At 36.3% G+C, this 15,599-nt stretch overlaps 1 protein-coding gene across 2 annotated transcripts in view; it reads left to right on the forward strand.

Annotated features, from left to right (window-relative positions):
* LOC126843616 (ras-GEF domain-containing family member 1B-like) overlaps positions 1–15,599 on the forward strand; it is a 116,661-nt gene that overhangs the window by 42,366 nt on the left and 58,696 nt on the right. The window contains exons 2-3 of one of the 2 annotated variants that reach the window (XM_050581243.1): positions 4,932–5,691; positions 13,929–13,991. In XM_050581243.1, the coding sequence (XP_050437200.1) occupies positions 5,029–5,691; positions 13,929–13,991 (726 nt within the window). In that variant the 5' untranslated portion in view covers positions 4,932–5,028. The remainder of the gene's footprint in view (positions 1–4,931; positions 5,692–13,928; positions 13,992–15,599) is intronic. The other variant, XM_050581242.1, reaches the window with a different exon arrangement.

Genomic DNA, 15,599 nt, shown 5'->3' on the forward strand with positions numbered 1-15,599 from the left:
TATTTTGTGTAATATGTATGTATAATACAGTATACACTAACTATAGTCTATACTCTATATTATCTATTTGGTAAAAAAAATATTTTTAGGGATATATTCATTTTTTTTACACTGTATTAATTGATTATTTGAGCTGACCAAAACATGCGTCCATATAATATGAATGATAGCGTTTATGGCGCATTGAAATCCGTAAGACGTAGTATTTACAACCAATAAACGAGCTAATCTATGTACTTATGTAGATATGTATACTTAGCCGTCTACTATTTTGTAACATTATAATAATGTCTAAAAATCGTCTAAACAATAAAAAAAAATACTGTCCGTGAATTTTCTGCAGTGCGTGTTAATATAGCATGAAATAAAACCATACAACAGCCAAGGTTATAAATTAAATTATGTTAAAAACAAAATAGTTGAACGGATTAATGGAAAACGCGTAATATAAACGGCAAAAGAAAGTTTTTTATACTGTTTAACGAGAGAACAACGCGTGCACTTACAGCCTTAGTTTTGATGTCCAAACCCACGATAATCACCACTTTAATAATGTATGATATCCTGTCCATCCGATGCGTTTGCTTGCCTAATTAGCATGTTATAACGTATTTGGTTTGTACCGACTGTACCGTGCAGGGTATTGTTTGTTGTTGTAAAAAACACCGAGCACTTGTATTTTTGTAAACCGTGTTCAAGGACATTATTCATCTTTCCGGCGACCGAATTACCCCACTTACGCCGCACCCGAGTCTCTGGGTACACCAAAATTAATAATAATAATGGTAATATTCATCAGAACGAAATGAGCACGAACACCACATGGGCAGCCGTCGGGGTCATTGTGTATAGTTCCAAAATGGCCGTATAAAGTGCTTAGTGTTATTTTCCGGTACGCGTACACCTTGTTATTGAGTGGTGGGCGCCGGTATAGTGGGAATTGAAGGACTCGGGGAAAGGCCGGGATTTTATTGAAAAATACGGGGTTTTTTTTTTTAATGTTGTTTATGCGTCCGTTTACTTTTAGGAGAATCCGGGTCTTTGGGATGCTGTCATTAATAATCTAAAATACAATTAAAAATATACTTAAAAGTGAGCGAGGAAAATAATAATAATTACTTTTCCATTACAAAGAGTGGACGACCCAGCCAATAATGAATATTATCGTTGTATTACAAAACGAAATTCAACTAGAAGGAATCGGGTTTACGCGGTTCACTCTGGATGGTAATTTTCGACGAATTCGTCAAGATTGAACCGTGTAGTTATCAAAATGATCGAAAATCATTAGTCAGAGTGAACGGTTTACAAAGTTGGGTCGAATCCAACTTTGATTCATTTTGAATGATTCGTCCAAAAGATCACCAAGATAGTAGCCGTGTAAATGTGGTTAGAAATATCTAGTCAACAATGTGTATCTTAATTTCATTATTGAATAAATTGCGTTTTTTTAGTATGAGTTCATAATGGATTTAAAATTGCCTAGTAATTCAAAATTAGAAAAATCGGTAGATGTCCTCCCTTCTTCCTTATATCTGCGTCGAATTAGATCTCCAAAGAAAAAAAAAACAATGTCATCAACTTTGTTGCGGTTGCCAACAAGCTTTGGAAAAATTCATACACAATTTCAACGATCCGATGCAGCCATTTCACGATTATGTTATAATTTGATAAACTTAAAGTGATCAACTCATTTTCTCAGATCCCCATTGTTAGGCCCCCAACGGCAGAGACGGACATCAGAGTGAACGTGTAAGTGTGTTTATTTCAAGATGGAATTTTCAATCAAACGCGTGTTCCACACATGTTTGTTGGGTTCGACAAGTGGTAGGCGACCATAACGTCTTATTTTATATAGCGTATCTATATCGGAAACCGCTTCGCCCGGCCATATCGGCAGATTTTTTTTATTACTATTATCTTTTATTTTCTTGGCTCGCTAATACGGTAGTCGATCGCGCGTTATATTATGGTCGCGTGCCGATTTTTGGAACACGATAGTAGTATAGTGTTTTAATACCATTTGGCCATTTTGTTTTTTGTCACGATCATAAACCGTCGATGAATTGGAAAAAAAAATCCATCACTTGACGTGACTTAACCTTTGCAGACACCGGTATCGAGAGACTGTATAGGTACATTGAAAATGCGTTAAGGAATTGTTAGACTTCAATAAGTTTATTGTTAATTATTATACATCAACTTCACTTACAGGTGTCGTTTAGCCATCCACATACACCTTCGTGTATCGTTGTGTGATCACAATCTATCTGCTCTGATCATTGTAAGCATCAATGTCAACACTTTTATTTCGGCTATTTCAAGTTTGCTTTCGTCTTGATACTATATATAATGATATCATCATCAAAAGGAGTGCTCGAATTGGGAAATTTTTATTCAATGTACACTAAAGTTTTATAACTAACATGACTAACAGCACCGACGACACGAGTACATTATTTTATCTTTAAATGTGTTATTATAAATATAAATTCAATATTATATAGTGTGCATAAATCACCAACCTTCCAGCGGTAATTACGTTGTAGATTTATGTGGGCGTGAATACAACGTATAATTAGGTGACATGTTGATCAACTCGTCGCAGTCTATTGTTAGCGCAGCGATGACGACAGCAAATCACCTAGCTGCTGTCAAACGAGCTTGTTTTAGGGTATTTTTGAGAATTATGATTTTAAACCAACTGTAATAACATGTTGTACGCATCATTATTCGTCATTATAATGTATCTATCAATAGTAAGATAGATACACAGCTGATATTTTATATAATGTTTTAGTCTTTAAAATTCGTAACTGTTTTTATTAACCCTTCGTTAGTGTGTTGGATAGAAATATCAGGCGGGGCTTAATAAATAAATCCCAACACACTAACGAAGGGTTAAACGTAATTAGCCAAACTTAAGATAAAATAATTGAAATTTTAACAGTTTTTTCCTCAACTTCTTTTCGTTTCAAAAGTTTTAATGACATTATAAACACCGTGGGCAATATTATGATATCGATACGACCGCGGGCTCAACTCGTTTCCTATAATGACACACGTTTAATGTGTTTATAATGAACGGCGTGGCGTCTGGGCTAAACGAAATCTGACGGATTTTAATCCGTCGCTGGCTGGTAAAACGTTTACAGCAGCTGCTTCCGATAACTGACCGGAAGGCCAGGAAGTGTATTAGTTACCCCGGGATGAGAACCCAACCCAACTCGGAAATCCGAACGTTCGATTCGCTATAATATAGTGTATTCTGTATACCAATAACGCGATTACTATATTATTATAATATTATGCATCAGTAATAATTGGGTATATCTGCCGGTGGTAGTCCAACGGGGTCAGATATATGTGGGGCGGTTTAACCTGGAGTCCTAAGAAATAGAACTGCAACTCGAGAGGTTCCTCGTTTGGAACGATATTATGTTATTATCATTGGCGGTGCATCTCTTTCGGGTCACATGCAAATTTAATTCCACAAACAACAAAAGTCGTCTCATCCGTCTTCGCCGGCTGACAGCAATCATACAACGGCGTCGTGTCTTGCATTTCTTTTTTAAAAATTATATACTTTTTTATCCGATTGGACGCGCACGGCTGAGTAACGTCAACGTTATTCGTTTAATCTGTATCCAACGCACGAGTTTCACCTTGTTCTCGTCTTTTTATTTTATTTTAAAAAACGTCACGTTTTTTTTTATTAAATCATTTTTTTTTGCCGTGCAAATGATTTGTTTGATGGCGGGTCTCTTAGGCAAAACAAATCCGCGATTCGTTTTCACTTTTTACCGAAACGGCGGTTAACTTGTTTACCGTCACGGGCAAGCAGTTGAAAGTCAAATGACGACATCCATTGCCTTTTGTTTGAAATTCTATGTAAGCCGACGCAGCATTGGCTATTCCATGGTAGAGCTGTCGTCGTTGTTTTTTTTTTATATGCAGTGAGGTTTACCTATCTACCGTTTATTTGAATTGAAATAATAACGATTGTGCTTTGCTATTGCGTTTACACCGCATCGACGCATAATATTTAATATAATGACAACGAAAAGATAATAATTATTTTCCAAGAACTCTAGACGTTTGTTGTGAAGAAAAAAAACCGAAAGACGTTTTACTGATTAATTATTATTTAACACGCAACAGTATAATTATTGTATTAGCAAAGTAGGTTGACGATACGCAACTATTAAGTGTTGAGCGTTGTCAATTCTGTATTGTATTCATACTGCCTCTATTCTTATATTGTGTTGCTTCGGGAAAAATACCGTCGGCCTGTTGTAAATTCGCCTCTTCTTTCTCGTTATTTTTTCGGTATAATTATGTTTGTTTTGCTTTTTAGCCGTATTTATAAATACGTTTGGAAAACACCGCGAAACGCGAACCTCTCATCTCTCTCGTAGTCGGGTATATATTTTTGTATTATGTTCAATCCTGATCCGTATCGACGTTCAATGATGTGGCTTATGTGTGCGTACACTGCTAAACTTGGCTGAGATTTGTTTATTCGTCTGTCGTTTACTAAAGCGTTCGGATTTGTGTTTGCATATATTACAAACAAGTATATACATATAAAGTATACATACACATAGGAGCTGAGTTGTACTTTTATTGCGTCGGCGGGGTTATTGCCAGTTTGCAAAAAAAAAAAACGCACTAATAAATGTACCATTTGCCGATATCGCAAACGTTCGGCTCTCGCCAGACGGTTTTTTTTTAAATTTATAAACAACGTCCGATCCACCCGTTACTTGCGGTTAGCAAAAAAAAAAGAAACTAAGTCAAATAATAATATGATAAATGTATTAGGCGCGAAGGACCTCCCATCAAATCCGTTGGTCGTGTGTGGCGAATGACGTGTGGTCTTGTGCGAAATTCGCGGCAAGTGTACTATAACTGTGTATGTGTGTCTATAGGTAGCGTTATACAGGTGGCGGCATAGATGGTCGGCCGTTTGGAGGACGTGGAGGAGGAGTCGGCGAGTGACTGATCCTCGGCGATATCTCGGCCGAGATGATGGACGACGAGATCCAGGAGACGGTCGAGTCGATTCTAGGCAAAGGAGTGGTGGTGGTGGACTGCGAGAAAAAGTCCAGCGTCAAGGAGGAGGAAGTGCTGCTGGTGAACGGGTGCCAGGTGTCGTTGGACGGTGACGACGGGGCGGCCATCAAGCGGGCGCTGTTGCGCGGCGACGTGCCCGACTGCGACCTGCTCAATCAGATACTGATCCGGGCCGGGATACTCAGGGCGCCCGTGCATTTGGAGACAAACCTGAGCGTCAAGTCGACGGTGGTGACACGCGAAGAGGTGACCGTGGCCCGGGCCGGCAAAGTGGTGGACGAACGGTCGCGGGAGACCAAGGAGGACAACTACTACACGAGCGCCACGTCCGAAGTGTGGGAACCGGTGTCGGTGGTCAACGGGCCCAGGGCCAAGCGCGCGGACGCGGCCGTGGGCCCGGCCAAGGCGCCCAAGTACAAAGAGACGGTGACGTCCAGTAGTACGCGCACCGAAGACGGTGTCGACGGGGCGCCCGTGCAGCCCGGTGCTGATTTCGCGCACACCGCGCACCTGACCGACGGCGACAGCCTGGCCAACGGCATACACGTGATCACGTTGAACGGTATACACGATCCGCGGGGCGACTACGGCATGCCCGTCTGCATCGGTTCCGACGTAAGTCACTGTTGTTTAAAGGTTTGAAGTGGTACAGTTTGGTTTTCCCCACTTTATCAATGTTGGGCAAAAATACATGATTTAATTTTTCTACCAACACGATCGCCTGCTAGCTTGTTTATAATTAACCCAATATTATGCATATGTCTTAATTTTCCTCTGTCCAATTCTTCGGACTAAAGTAGCTGTTGATCCTTTATTGCTAAAGAATTCAATCGTTGGTTAGTCATGAATCATTTTTTACCAACTTTTCTTATGGTTTATAGTGCTGTAATATAGTACTATGAACAACTTAATTAACAAAATTACCCCCTACTTGCATATTATATAGTTTTTTCATAGTGTGTTCAAAGAAAGTCACAAATTTGGGCGAAAGATTGTTTATTGTTATTGTTTGGATTCTAGAGTTTTTTTGGCTTTGATATGAAGCTGCGCGACAACATGTATCTATTATAGTAGGATAAGTAAATTAGGTCTCTCACTTGTATTACACCTAAGACCGTCGTTGAGGCGCGGTCGACCACTAATTACGGATGGCTCTTAAGTGTTATGGGTAAACTCAGGGTTTAGACTTAATCTTGCTCGCCCTGACTCGAAGATTCGCTGGTAATATTTTAAAGAAATCGACAAATTGTCATAATTTGAAATGGGTTTCAATCTATCCTTTTTTACCTTCGGACTGAATTTAAATAGGAAACGTGAACAGTTTTTAGGTTTGTAAAAATACTTTTTTTAAAAAACATGTACCTACTAAGATAATATATTATGTTGTGAAATCTTGATTACTTTCATTGTTTTGCTCGAGTAGCGTTCAAGAAAAACTTGTTCGACCGAGTTATGGGTTTAACACGTTTAAAGAGATAATTATCCCGTCAGCCTTACAGAGTCAGCCATTTAGGTATAGTTTACTGCACTGACTAACAACGTATTAAAACGACGGATTTTATATGGTAAGTTAAAAGTTATCTTCTTAAACGTGCTGAAATGTAACAATTCCACAAATCGGCAAGTAATCGCTGGCTGTACATTGTTTTTATCTGTTTAAAAAAATATATGTATTTACAACCAATACGACACATGATTATTGACTACTCTCAATAATATGGCTTTGCTGTGTTTTATATTTTAGTCATTACTATAATTGCGCACACCTCTACCCGTTTGGGTATTTTTTCTATGGCTTTCATTAGATAATATCAGTGCCATCTTTAAACCCTGCCCAGGGCCCCGAATAATGCAATTTACATCTTTACGTTAGCGGTATGAAATCCAGACCTTTGTGTAAAACTTTTTAAACGCGTTGAAACGCGTTTTCAACCGATGGTGGACTTATTTGGCGATATTGTGTTATTATGATGTTATCATACACAATCAAACCCGTCGACGGTAAATCTTTTCGAGTTGAATGTGATGAAAAACGGTTCGGTTCACAACTGTTCGGTCAGGTATTTAAACGACATTAATATCGTTGTCGGTTAGGTCCTAATATGCGATGACTCTATCCGTTTTTTGGTTAGGTCCACCCACGTCCGTCTCGTGTAACCATTTACAACCGTGCTCGTTAGCGTTAGGTACTCGATCCGAATTGTATAGTAATAATAATAATAATAATATTTTCGAAAACTGCGAGGGCGGCGGAAGCGATTTATCTCCGACAGGTCGAACTTTGACGGTCATTTGCATATTTTTACACGAACCTGCGCGCCTACGGATACTCTCCATTTGATCATAAATCATATATATTTTTTTCAAACCCGTTAGATTGTAATATTCGTTTCCTCTTTGCGGTCAAATCCGTGGAAATTCGATTTTGCTTCTTTGTACTGCACTTTGGAATTTGATTTTTGCTCTCTTGTTGTTGTCGCCGAGAACACCGGCCGAGCATTAACGAGGACCAAAAGCGCATTACAATATTGTCCGTTGGCGATTGTAGACACGTTTCAGGTTCGTTTAACAGATGTTCAACATCTAGTTTGGACTGTTTACTAACGTCCAAAAGTCACTGCGCGTTAGCTCTTTTTGTTCGCTTAAAGGGTAGAAGTTTGCATTAACCACCGAGTCATTAACTCTTCTTGGGCTCTACTCGTTTATCTTAGAGACTTCCGAAGAACACCATTAAATCGATTAGAAATATATAGATGTTGGAGTTTTAGATATTTGGGAGTTGAGTGTAGATCAGACTTGGCAGCTATATAAGTTAGAACAACGAACAAGATGATTTAGTCGATTGAGAATGAGTGAGATCTGAAACGAATTGATGTAGACCCTCTCGTTTGAATACTTATATCGACAATAGTGGTCAGTAATTCGGTCAGTAAACTGATGTAAATGAGCTCGAAAAATTATACAAGGGCTGGAATGATTTTGAAATGTGATTGTGTTTAGCTTAAACTGCGCTGTGGCATGTACTTCGGCTAAAGGTTATTGATCAACGGCTCTACTTGGAATTGTGTAATTTTTGCTTTTAATTACTCGACTGCCGTTGCTAAGTGATGCGTGTAAACAAATCGGATACGCCAGTCATTAGTGTCATAAATGCAGAATAAATTAATTCGTTTGTAAATTGCGTTGTTGGACAGTCACAAAAATATATAGTAGGTACACCGTCATTTCTTGCACTTTGTACCGGCCAAGTGCACAATATTTACTAAGGCAAAAATCTTCTCGTCGTAGGTACCTAAGTATGTGTTTTTGGAATCAAACTGTACCGTATAAACCACGCCGGGTTTTGGTGTGCTAGGCATTTGGCTTGGCGCGGATCCCTGTTTACATTATACCGTTTTTATTGGCCACGTTTCCCACACGTGTTTGGCGTTCGCCGGTGTACCATAACTTTATTATCATATAAGCGCTTAAGTACTGTACTGCACTGCACTTGACCCTCACTCGAATTGGTCGGGAAGTTACCCGGTGAGAAAGAGAGAGTACTGTGGTGGGGTCATCAATATTGTCAGATTATTTTTGTGTCGAGTGCAAGTTAATTGGATAAAAAAATACAACCGAGAAACGGCCAGCGCCATCTGTGCCAAAACGACTGCTTACTTGAGCCGGTATTGCTTGTTTAGACTTCCAGAGTGCGGTGCCGTTGACTCGGTCGGTTCGTACGACAGATAGCGCTTTGTGTATTCTAAATTAAAATATATAGGTAAATGTTTTAATGTATGTTTGTCCTCCCAACACAGGTACGCCTACTCGATCCCACGGGATAACTAATTATGCGAACGGGATTGTTTTTTAATTTTCATGCGGTCGGACAGTTTTGGTTAATAAAATGTAAACAAACCAAAAAAAAAAAATACATTTTTCAATTTGTTCTAAACGCAATAAAAGCGATAGGAAAACATTTTGATTTTTAATTCGAGATTTCAATTAATAATAATTATTTTTGTCAGTAACGTGGACCAGAAATAACTACACAGGCGACATAAGTATTCATATTTTAGCAATAATATAAATAAATTCAACTGCACTTGTTTTTGTAATATTAAATTTTCCTATAATTGTTAACAAAACCTATAACAGCTTGATAACAATGATACAATTTTTTTTTCAAACATAATGTTATTTTGGCATGGAAAAAATTATATAGCTTTATTTTGCTCGATTTAAACAAATAGAGTTGCTTATTACTAAAAAAATATGAGTCTACAATAATACATAATAGATTAAGAATTTTTCTTTTAAATTTTGTAAACATATGTATTTCCAAGAACAATTTCGAGCATCTACTCTATAAAACAAACATTTGAAGTATTGACAAAAAAAAACAAAAGCCACATTTTACATTTTCGGCGACCCATTATAGTTTGCACGTGTCTCGTGTCGATAAAGTGAACTTAAAGCTTTGTTCAATAGTTTTACATTATAACCACTTCCGTATCTGTTTTTGACATTGTATTAATCAATACACACTCACTGAATATACACAAATAAATTATTGTTTACCAATGTACCGCTGTAGGGAACTAGAATATAGTATGTTATTTTATCGGTTATGTAATATAATATTTACTATAGGTCTTGACGGGCAGAACGTTGTGTGTAAATACTACACATATTTTCAACAGCATTGTGCATACAAATAAAACAAATAAATATTGAATTTAACTTTTGTCATAAAATAGCTGGGTAAAGATACATATGAAAGACTATTTAATGATTGTTATGACGCATCAAAACATGGTTTGCTACATAAATGGTTGTGTATAGAAAACATGTTTAATTTAAAAATAAAAACATTAAATTTATAGGCCTTAGCGCTGAATGTGATGAATAAAAATAAATGTCTGATATGAGATGTCTAGTATATTAGTCGACTTGATTATCTTTGCATTGAATTCCAATGCAATACATTTTTTGTTCTTTTTCCCTTTCACAGATGGTATTTTTAGTTAAATTTATTTGACATTTGATATCATCATAGCTCACTTAAGCTGATATTTTCAATTTTTATCATCGCCATTGAAACCAAACGGTGTATAATATATGACTACAAACATTGGCAGTAAAATCAAATATTACAAAAACGGTTTTTTTTACATAACCAATGACTTGCGCGAGTTATTGGCTGAAAATCTATATGCCAATCAAAAGAATAAATTATTAGCGTGGACGGTTATAAAAAGTGAAAAATCCTCTTAGATACATACCGATTATATTATGAAGCGAGTGGAGAGTTCTTATATAAAAAAAAAAAATAGTTTATATATTTATAGTTTAGCGCATAACTCGAAGAAGTCTCGAAACTTTTATTTGCAATATCGTTTAGGGCATTCTTTTTTTCCTTATTGTTGAAATGTAAATTGGACGGTGGCATTGAAATCGCAATAGATCCGTATTAAATGTATTTTCTCATTGGACGGCTGGAAATGAACTATCAAGTGTGTGTGTGTGAAGAAATGAATTTTGCTATCGATTATAACAAAGGCAAAGGACGACGCTACGTTAACCATAGTATATACACTATCTCTCATCCTAAGTTTAGATATTGGCCCGGGAGTTTTGGCAAAATTAGATTTCCGGCAACGCTTTGGCGACTTGTCGTGCCTTTCCCTCGACCTCAGGTAATTAAAACTTTCCATCCTGTCCGACCAAAGCTCTAACGTTTATAGATGTGTATACTGTATTTAATAAAGCGGTGTTGTCCTTAAATTGATCTAACTTTTGCAGAGCTCTGAGTATTTTTTTCTAATATCTATAAAATCGTTTGTCGGTCGATTTGTGTATCTCTAGTATAGCTGTTAGTGTAGCATAGTTTATTATGCGTTAAACGTTAAAAGGTCATTTTATATATTCGAACATCGCAGCATTCGGATAACAAATACACCGTATTAGTTTTACTGAGCAGTTACCTTTATTCCCAAAGGACAGCGAATAAGTGTTTGTGTGCCATCAGTTTAAGACCCTTAACGTTATTTTCATTCTTTTGGCCGGTGCCCGAGTTACTTTAATTAAATCTCCTCGACGACGTTTTCAATTCTCTATTGTCTGCAACTTCGTTTGAACTTATCTCTCCAGACACCAATGTGTACCATAACAGCTATAGACTGGACCTGTATAGACAAGCTTCTGTATTTTTAAATAATTACCCGACAGTCAAAATACCTTTTGACGGACCTAACCGACAAGCAGCTGTTTCATAATGACTTGAGTTAAAATCTAATAACTCTCAGCCAACCGTCGATGTGCAATTCATAATTTCATTGTACACAATTGATTATAAAGCAAACATTTACAAAAAAAAAAATGTATTTATTTTCCGTATTTTTTTTGGGGGGGGGGGGGGGGTTCTGATATTTTATACTCGTTCACGAAAAGAAACCATTATTTTTATATGGATTTTGACATCAGATTGGTGTCATTTGTTTGTGTATGTACAATATGCATGCGGTTTAGTTATAAAGTGGTACGATTGACGTAAATACGTTAGTATACCGTGTCTGATGTCAAGTTTTGTGTGTAAAACGTCAAGATCAGCTTTGTTACCGCAAAAACAGACAGACGGAGAAATCTGTCACATAAGAAACTTAGAAGTTCGATTACTTGGAAATAAAAAATAACTATGTATATATATATATATATTTATTGTACTAAAGACGGATCATTTCTCTAAGTAACTTACCTAAAAATGTTATGATTTTATCTTATATTGTATATTTTATAATATAAAACGATTTCGACGAAATTCGCAGCTCTTTTTAAATGAGCATTAAAAGTCGAATGATGTTTGAATAACCACTACAAATAATTTTTGTCTTTTTTCTGAGAATTAGATGAGAAATGTCAAATGAGAAATTGAACTTTTGAAAAAATAAATTTTTCTCGGACGTTTTTCTGATAGTTTGATTTTTGTACTTTTTATTTTCGCCCACACTTTCTAAATGTTTCGTCCGTGTTTGGTGGAAAATATTACAAGTGAAATATTTGTTGAAGATTTTGGTTCATGTACATTTATTAGGTTTATATTATTTAAAGAAAATACTATTATTTGTTATGCCAACTGCTAAACTGTGATGTATCGTGTAAATATCTGAACTATTGTTACAACGTTAACGAGAAAACAATTATTTTGTCAATATTAAAAATACCAAACTGTTTCAATGAATATTATAAAAAAAAAAAAATAAACATTCATTTCTATGTGGGTTTTAATAGCATACAACTCAACAGTGGAACTCTCAGTCGCTCGACAACCACAACAAGTATTTTCTGCTTCGATGCGAAGCTGAGGTTATTATTATTATTTTTTTCGACTTTCTATTATATAATACGACGCTCAGGTTTTTTTCTTCTAATATTTCGTGACGGTAATGTTATTCGTCCAAAAACGCACCGGTCTGCGATGACGTTACATCTCGAATAATAATTATTATTTTCCAGGTAAGGCGTGACGTACCCTAGGGAAACAAAATCCTGGGAAAGGATACCCACCGGTAATTCCCCACTGCGAGCGCGGACTCCAGTGCGTAATCCGTTTTGCGCCAAACAACGTTGTATGGAAATGCCATACACGAAATCACATTAGAATGGACAAAAAAATACAAAATAAGTTCCATAGGGAAATAATGCATTTAGGTGTAAATTATTTTCCATACTCGGTAATAACAGGAAATGGTCCTGGCACTCCCGCGGTTTCTCCCAAGTAATTTATATTGATGTATGACGGCTAAGTGCCACCGGGGCGTCAAAGAAGAAAAATGTATCTGTCGATGAAGTTTGCAGTGTTTCGATATGCCATTGTTCATTCGTGCATTTTTTATTATAATATGGTACATAAATATGTTTCTCTAAAACCCTAACCGAAGTGGTGTGGCGGACCGAGTAAAATGTACCTCGCAATAGCCGCATATACTTACTATCAACTGTCTTGTTTTTGCGATATAATTCATATAAATGTTTGGCATATAATTATTATTAATTTGTGTCCCAATGAAGTGTATAAAAAAAAATACTTAAACAGTTAGAGTTAAAACTTATTAGACTTCATTTATGTTTATAACTGAAAATATCGCGAAAAACTTAAAAAATAGCTCGTCATATCAACAGCGTTGTCATAAAAAGTAATAACATACAAGTAAATGGATTTAGCTTATACAAAGTATCCCGCAATACATGTATAAGGATGACGTCAAATAGGGTGGTACATGCTCCTCTCGATTGTGCAATAAAAAAAAAATTGTTATACACGTTTTGTGACCGCTTTGTGCGCATGACTGTTGCTAAGCAAATTGCAAATTATAAAAAAGTACAACAATTGAAAAATAGCTTAGCTTTTTTAATTTGTAATTACAAAATTGTACAAACAAAACATATTAACTCGGCCTACGCCTACTGTAACTGTAAGTTGCATTCCATACGCAATTTATGTTAACAGTCGAAATGTGCTTTGGCTTGCTTTGTATAACAAAAAATAATATGTATAATATTACTGTATAATTTTTTAGCATTGTTTTAGTTTTCGTTACCAATGTATTTTAAGTAATTTTTTAAATTATTATATTACAGAACATAATGTATATTAATGTTGAATACATAATGGCTTTTGTGCGCGCTATAATCATATTATATACACCAAATAGTTTGACATTTTTAAACGATTGAAAATACAAGTACTTAATATTATAATTAGTGGCTGGACGCACTGGACGGTTTCCCAAAATATAACCATTTATTTAATTTTTGCTTTGGCAGAGTCTTTATGGGCGACATCATAATGAAACTATTTTTTTTTGTTCCAGCAATCGTCATATGGAGGTTCGCCGTCACCTGACCTAATGCTAAAAGAAGGAAATCTACGACGGGTAAGTTTTTTATCTTCGCAAAACATAGAATTTAGCTATTTAGCTCAATATGTTTAATACATGTTAAGTGTACAAGAAGGGTATTTGCCCACCGCAATATCTCAAACCGTTCATCCCTCACATCATATACTATGTAAAGGGAGTTATTTTTTTGTTGTTCATTTATTATCAAACCGAACAAAGAAAATTCAGGGATATTAATCGTCGGGTTCATATAGAAGGTTTTTTTTCGCGGTGTGTGTGTTATCACTATAGTCACCACTCAATGGTTTGGAAATTTCTCGAGTGCAATTAATTCGTGATCAATCGGGAGGAAAATCTTAGTTGTCATACTACACAACGTGTATGATGTAATATATGAGGTGCTATATCCTTTCCAAAGGAATTCTTCTTGGTGTACGAATACCAACAGCAACAATGTATAGGACTTGTGGTTTTTTGCGATTACATTTAACGATCAACCGATGGGATATTGCCGTCGACGATATCATGCGTACGGAGGAAATGGCCTGTAAAAAAGAAAAGAAAAAAAAGGCTGTTCTACTTATCTACAGTATTCGGTGACTGTAATCATTATTATTACTTTTTTTGTTTGTCTTCGGTGTTGGCTTTTGCTGAAGCTTGACCGCATTTCGCCGCCGGCAACGGAGAATAATATAATAATTGGCGGATGAGAACACGGTAACATAATAATAAATGGAGTAATATGCGTTATTGGGTCTTGCAAGGTTGTGGCGCGCCTGACCTGTACGTTTGCCATTTTGGTTTTCGGTAGATAACAATATTGATGCCGACGGCGTCTTATATTTTAAACAAGCCTATATATAAATGTTTGATGAACTTTCTGTGCAAAGTGAAGCGAGCCCGATCGGTGTACATTTTTAACGAAACAGTGAAGCGGGTCTTCTGAAAGAAACAACCGGAAAACGGTGAAAACTGACCCGAGTTGACCAGTTTTTTTGATAAGGGTAGACGTTGGCATGAATTATTTCCTAAAGAAAAGTTAATGGCATTAAGTAAGCTTAAACAAAATAAATTATTTTTAAGCCGAGCGTAACGCGTTTTCTTGTTTTTGTTCCTGTTGTAAAGATATTACCTACTACTGTAGCTGATGCGGTAACTGTTCCTAGAAAACTTGTAACCCAACGTTATGTATAATATAGTCCACGTCATTCCAACTTAAACAGCAGTTGTAAAATGTTATTTTTGTGTGAGTTTTATTTTATCCTACCTTCGTCTGTTGTCAGTGATTTTTTTTATCCAGTCTTTTTTAATTGTTATTTCATAAAAAAAAAAAACGCTACCGAGTAATGAATAATGTTTTAAGCGTAGGACATACCTACTAAACCTTAGTAAAAAAAACTGTGTCTCTCACGAAGGTTACGGGTTTTACAAGGGTATACAAAGTGGACCGTTTTGATTTGAATCCTTTAGCGTTTTTTTTAATCGTTATGTTTTTTGTTTGGCTAAGCGGGAATACCTATATGTTAATTGTGACGTCCAAAATTTGGGTAAACAAATCTTGCGTCGATGATACGGCTACTGATGTTTTTAGGGACCTCGGAGGAGTTTTAAAGGATATTACTTTAACGAGCAAATAACATCTCA

This window comes from Adelges cooleyi, unplaced genomic scaffold (assembly GCF_023614345.1).
Source record: "Adelges cooleyi isolate 19-005CV unplaced genomic scaffold, UGA_ACOO_1.1 ACOO_flye_CR_arks_rails_tigmint_CR_PRNA_574, whole genome shotgun sequence".
NCBI classification, from domain to species: domain Eukaryota; kingdom Metazoa; phylum Arthropoda; class Insecta; order Hemiptera; family Adelgidae; genus Adelges; species Adelges cooleyi.